The sequence below is a fragment of the Monopterus albus genome, unplaced genomic scaffold, assembly GCF_001952655.1.
Source record: "Monopterus albus unplaced genomic scaffold, M_albus_1.0 scaffold117.1, whole genome shotgun sequence".
Lineage (NCBI taxonomy): Eukaryota > Metazoa > Chordata > Actinopteri > Synbranchiformes > Synbranchidae > Monopterus > Monopterus albus.
In genome coordinates, this window is record NW_018127997.1 from 1,473,156 (window position 1) to 1,479,625 (window position 6,470).

General features: G+C 39.1%; 1 protein-coding gene and 1 long non-coding RNA gene across 10 annotated transcripts in view; one reads left to right on the top strand and one right to left on the bottom strand.

Annotated features, from left to right (window-relative positions):
• LOC109966669 (signal transducer and activator of transcription 5B-like) overlaps positions 1–6,470 on the bottom strand; it is a 38,908-nt gene that overhangs the window by 10,243 nt on the left and 22,195 nt on the right. For all 7 annotated transcript variants that reach the window (XM_020611704.1, XM_020611701.1, XM_020611706.1 and 4 more), the window contains 4 exons: positions 2,467–2,646; positions 2,171–2,258; positions 1,533–1,655; positions 1,163–1,255 (listed from right to left, as the gene is read on the bottom strand). In XM_020611704.1, the coding sequence (XP_020467360.1) occupies positions 1,163–1,255; positions 1,533–1,655; positions 2,171–2,258; positions 2,467–2,646 (484 nt within the window). The remainder of the gene's footprint in view (positions 1–1,162; positions 1,256–1,532; positions 1,656–2,170; positions 2,259–2,466; positions 2,647–6,470) is intronic.
• LOC109966671 (uncharacterized) overlaps positions 3,753–6,470 on the top strand; it is a 5,289-nt gene continuing 2,571 nt past the window's right edge. For all 3 annotated transcript variants that reach the window (XR_002275812.1, XR_002275814.1, XR_002275813.1), the window contains exons 1-2: positions 3,753–3,856; positions 4,241–4,326. This is a non-coding gene — a long non-coding RNA (uncharacterized LOC109966671). The remainder of the gene's footprint in view (positions 3,857–4,240; positions 4,327–6,470) is intronic.

Consider the following 6,470-nt stretch of genomic DNA (forward strand, 5'->3'; position numbering starts at 1 on the left):
CAAAGGGTCTGAATACTTATGACCATGTGATATTTCAGTTTTTCCTTTTTAATAAATCTGCAAAAATGTCAAAAATTCTGTGTTTTTCTGTCAATATGGGGTGCTGTGTGTACATTGAGGAAAAAAAAAGAACTTAAATGATTTTAGCATATGGCTGCAATATAACAAAGAGTGAAAAATTTAAGGGGGTCTGAATACTTTCCGTACCCACTGTACATGAAAACAGAAGTCACAAAGCAGACATGGCACCACACTGATGTTTCTGTTACTCACACTTAAATTAGTTCAGCTTTCAATTATCACTCTCTCTCAACTGGGGACTCAGTGCTGGAAAAGTGCCATTTGTAAGAGCTTGCAATACAAAGCCATTTAAGACATCTTACAGCAAGTTCATGTCATATAATTTAGACCATGATTATGAGCGGCCACCAACTTGTAATTCTGCAATTCAATTATCAGGAAATTCTGACACAGACTACATCTCCCACCTGGTGAAAAGAACGTCAGACACGTCTACAAACTGTTGTCAGAATGGCTCTAAATGCACCACCACTGGCAGTTACCTCAACATCAAATCTAATTTTAACGCCACTGTTTCTATCTTGTTTAACTTGGTAATGAATTGCTACAATACATTACGCCACCAAAGTAGTTAATTTAAGCAGTTTAAAAACATAAGACAATAGGGTGTGAGAAACTGGGAAAATTGTAGCAGCCCCAATACTCTGACTTGCTTGCCCTGTTTGTGATGACAAGCCCACTGCTTCCTACTGAACAGCTCACAAGTATGTTTAAACAAATTATTTCTTAAACAACAAAAACCACTGGAGGTTTTAAATAATGTTAGTCAAACAGAAGGAAATGGTGAATTCACTGGGGACTATTTTCAGCTTTCAATTAATCTGAACCTGGTGCTCTAGTATTTGTGACAGCAGGACACTGTAGAATTGGTTGTATTAGGAGAAATTTATTGTTGTTTGGCATCTGCACATGGGATTTGTTAACAGTATGAATATGACCAGACTTACCGTTTAACAGCACACACTAACACCTGACAAGTTGGTGTCAAGTTGTAGTATAATATTACTTAATATGTTTACAATTGGACATGGTAAAGTATAAGAAAGGCATTGATGACACAGTCTAGAAGCAGCTAACTTACTGGCTCAGCAAAGGCATTGTCCCACAGGACTGTTGCTGTGGCGTTGTTGTCCTGACTGCCATGGACGATCACTACCACAGGCAGCGATAAGGTCTGCAGGTTACAGACACAAGCTTGACATTAACAGATTAAAGAGGAAGAGTGTTCTGTACTCTTTCAAAAACAGGCTAGAAAATAGCAGGCTTGGATAAAGCCACAAAACTCTTGTTGAAGTCTAGTTCCTATTTAAAGCCTTCCAAAGACCAAGACAGTGAAGATGAAATCAGTAGCAGATGGCCGAAGGATAAAGCTGACAATTCAATAATCAAGCAAGACACCCAGAACAGTTTAGCTGCTATTCTCATGAACAAAAGATCAAACGTCGCATTACTTTGACATGGAAGACCAGTTCGTTGCCCCCGACACTGAACTGTGATTCAAACAGAACTGTAAACTTCTCCTCAGTCACTGACTCTGCACCTCGACGGTCGGAACGCTTGATCCGCTTCAGTGACTGTAAAGACACACGCAGCAGAGACAAGAACATATCAGGCTTTGGATACAAGAAAAATAGCTGTTATGATCAATTCGTTACATTTACAGTAAATATTGTGTTCTTCATTCTAATATTATAATTGCTATCTCTACACTATTTATAAAATCTCTTGTATTGTGAGTATGCATTCATATTGCTTTAAAATTTTGTTTTAAAACCATATGCATGTAGTAATAGTGAACCTTGTTCCAAAATGCAATGTGCCATAAACAGAGAACTCGTTGCTGGAAAAAAGTGCCAACAATTTGGTAAAAACCCAGGAGACAAAAACATATAAGTGATCTTATGACAAGTTAATGTCATATCGTTTAAACCGCGATTATGAGTGGCCTCCAAAACTAAATGGGGTTTTACCAAAAAAATCATCATCAGCCATGTTAGTTGCAAAACTATTTTACAATTACCTTTAATAAAATGTTGTATAAGCGGGTATTGTATCACTTGTACACTTAAAAAGACAACCAAGAGCTTACCATGTTTCTGAAGTGTGCAGTGAGAGTGCTGGTGGCCTGATGATACTCCATCACACAGTTGTTGTTTAAGATTTCTCCACTGCTTTCACTACAAAGCCAATAGAAACTATATAACACACTGTAGTAACATCTCTTTTCAACAAAGGAGGATTACACAATTAAATTCCTTTTAATATCCAGCAGTACCTGCTGTAATTACACACTCTTTTAGTGTTGTATCAGTCGAGTCACAATGTTTTACTAATGCATGTGAAATCATATTGGGATTCAAAAACAAGTCCACATGTGGCCCTCACCTATGTGTGCTCTCATTCTTCAGCAGAGCCTTGGCCTGCTGCTCACTAACAATGACAGCCTTGACTTGTGGTGGGTTCATGTGGACGTTGAGTTTTCCGCCCACTAGAAGGCGCACTGTGGCTGCAAACTTGGTCTGGGTCTTTAAAACCTGGGGAGGCTGCTTTTCAATGATGAAGGTGCTGAAGAGAAAAGGGGATGACAACAACACAATGAGCTGGTCAACATTTGCTTTCTTGATGAGAGAATTAGAGTTATTCAAAAGAAGTTACATTCAGGCAGGGTTTTCCAGAGGTTTTCAGATGGCTTAGGCGCTGACTTGGTTTTGGGGGTGGGGTGGGGTGGATTTAATGAAAACATGTGTATGTGGATTAACTAATTTGCACACATAGGCAGATAGGAAACTCATACTACACGCGACAGAGGCTGGTTCTCACCACATTGCAGGGAAAAACGATCTTTGTCAGGGTGTTAAGAAAAGAATGACTGTGTTCACACATAACGTTACTTGATGCAGTCAGCACCTGTTAAAATAAAAAGTAAAAATCCTAAGGAGTAAACCAAGCTTTTTCTAAATGCCCTGAGCTTGTTTTGGGACACCACTGCATTTTGACCAGCAGTTTTCATCAGAAAACGATGTTACAGGTAAACAAGCCCAACTTTGTACAGCTAACAAGCATACAAAAGGACTGCTTATATCCAATCTTGTGACCTGTCTGATCACATGGCAATAAAACAAGCAATAACAAGCACCAAGATTCTGGGCAAGTGGCTGAGATACTTCACTTGCCTGATAGCCAAACTTACTTGTCCAAAATAAGAGATGTAGGCCTATTAAAAATATTTTATATATAAAATACACATGTACAACTATTTAGTGGCACAGTGACTTTTTAAAGAAATAACATACAAAAGGTAATTTAGACACTGGTCTAAAATTAGAGAACACTGAAGGGTCAGGATTTGGCTTTTTAAGAAGAGGCTGGTATGACGGGGTTTATTCTTGAAGGAAAAAATAAAAGGATGGTGTAGTTGCAAATGCAAAGCACTAATGTATTGTGCTCATCTCCCAAAGTGCACCATAGAAAAAGAGAGAAATGAAACTCTTTGTAAATATCTAAAAGTCATTGTTCAAAAAACACACACAAGTAGCACTGCAGTTATCAGCAGAACTGATATTGCCTTCTATGCAGCTCAGAAACAACTCGAAGCTAGAACCTGCGTTGCCTTTAATACCGAAGTTTCCGCCCAATACCAATTAAGTCACAGTGACGTTTACTCACGTGGCACACACATAATCGTATTTAACGACCTCAATAATGACAGCAATGTTTGAACCCACAACTCACACTCGACAACAGACAACAAACACCCAAGCGACGCGAAAACCCGGTAAGTAATAATACAACTTAAGTAGTAATACAGCTTAACTACATTGTAGATTTGTTTGTATGTGCACATATATGTCTATGTAGCCTATATGCTTTGTCAGCCATTCGTGATAGAGCTATTCCGGTCTTCGTCAGTTATTCATGACAGGGCCACTCCGTCACAGCTGGACAATCGCTTTTTTGAAAGCATCTAAAAATGAGCCTGTCCTTAGACATACAGTAAATTAATTAAAGCCAGAAAGCTAGGCCCAACAGAATCAAAAACATCCTTAAACTGTCTGGTTGGCAGGCAATCCAAAGAGCAGTAGGATGCTTTCATGTGGTGAACCAGTTCAGATAGCATAGGCAAAGATACAGACTCAAACAAATTTTCATCTGTCCACAGCTACAATTAGAAAGTAGCTCCAGTGTCACAAATGACCATAAAGCTGGCTGGACACACTGACAAGTATCAACAAAACCTCAACGTTTGTAAGTATGATATCTGCCATTTACTGTTGTTCTGGCTGTACTGTATTAAAATGTATTTCTAGCTTTCTCTTTGCTACTCTGTAAGAGGTGAGTAGGTTATAGGGTGTGTGATTAGAATTCAGACTGAACAGTACAGCAGTGAATACAGCTCATCACTTTGGATAGCAATACAGATTCTTTGAGTGTATTAGTATTTCTGTAGAAACCACTGCAGAAAAATAAGCTATACAATATTATCCTGACAAACAAACAGCCAGCTTCCTTCTGACGACTTCACTGGTATTTGTGCTGGACTCAATGGGAGCTGTGGTCCTCACCTCTAAACAGTTAGCTATTAGCCTAGTGAGCTCACCATAATTAACCAGAGATATATATACACTGCATGCCGCATGAACATGTATCAATTATTCAATAATAGTTCCATGCACATGAACTGCTACTGAACATTATGGCGATGTGTGGATGAGAGACTGCAGGCAAAGCTGAAATGGTCACTGCTCTGCAAATTTATGTTTAACCGGTGCTTTGATAAATTGCTCTGACTGGATGAAGTTTTATGGCATGTACAGTACAGAGCAGAGTTGTTGTTACCTCAAGCAATGTGTTTCATCTCCACCACTGCCTCACAGCTGCTGTGTGCTCTATGTTGCGATGCTCAGCACCACACTTTGTCCAACACAGAGAGAGTAACCACTCCATAAACACCAAAACCATATATTCCAATCCATTAATCTCATTTACTGGTCTCTTCAAGTACTGATAAAATGCTCCCTGTCCTTACAAATTGAGACCAAAGTTGTTTTCAACAGAGAAAAAAAAATGATAGAGACTATCACTTATATTTTTCACTTGCCTGATTGAGAAACAATCTCAATCTAAATCCTTTAGTGATCAAAAATTATAGAGTAATTGTCAACCTCTTTTTTTTCCTCTCAAAAAATCCTTGAAAAAAAAAATCTTTGCTATCTGGCCTGGCTGAAAACTGCATTTTAGAAAAATGTCAATCTGGCTTCAGAGTTCATCGCAGTCCAGAATCTGCATTACTGAGAGTATCCAACAACCAACAGCTGCTGACTCAGGAAACTGTTCGTAGACCTAAGTGCAGCCTCTAACCTCTTTTATATGGAGATTCCACTATACTGGCATTAAGCTGGCCCTTCTTCATTGTAGCTTCATCACTAATCTTAACTGATGACATAACTTGTCATGCTAGAAAAAAAGAATGCATTCAGAGGTGTACAGAAACATTTTGTCTGCCAAATTACAGAGAAATGCATCAAACTTTACTGAAGGAGCTTCATCATGCAGCAGGACAAGAATCCTAAGCACAGTACAAACTCAACTCTGACTTCAGAGGGAAAAAGTGAAAAGTCTGAGACTGGCCAAGTCAATCACCAGACCCTACCCCAATTGAACATGCATTTTTCCTGCTAAAGAGGAGACTGAAAAGAGAACTCCCACAGGCTTGATGCAGTTACTGCAAACAAAGAATAGGCAACTAAATATTAAATTTGATTTACTTTAAACTCTCTCTTCCAATACTTTTGCTCACTTAAATTTGAGTGATCTGATACAAAAGGTACAATGCTCTGTTTAATATATCTAGATATAAATAACCATAAAAAAAATTAAAAAAAAAAGCTGAAACTCAACTTTTCGTCTCACATTCATATTTTGATCTTAAACTCTAATGTCTTCAGTGTACAAACACAAATGAATTGACCTTGCTCTACCAATACTTTTTGGAGGGGACTGTATGATTTATTGCCTAATGAGATTTGTGCTCTAAACAGCATCTGCTTCAATTGCACTGCAGAGCATCTCTCAATAGACTGACTGACAGCCCCTAAATAGAAGGAGGAGATTCAAATGGTGATGTGAAGTCATGAGCTAATCCCAGGGTATGAAAAGGATTGCATGTTACTGGGGAGTACCTTAAGTCTCTGGATGTTGTTGGGCTGTCTTGGTTGACACGCCTCTGCAACATCGCATGGCGGTTGGGGACAGTGCCTCTGGACTGGCAGACTGGGGTGGTGGTCCCTCTTTTTAAGAAGGGGGACCGGAGGGTGTGTTCCAACTATAAGGGGATCACACTCCTCAGCCTCCCCGGGAAAGTCTATGCCAGGGTACTGGAGAGGAGAATT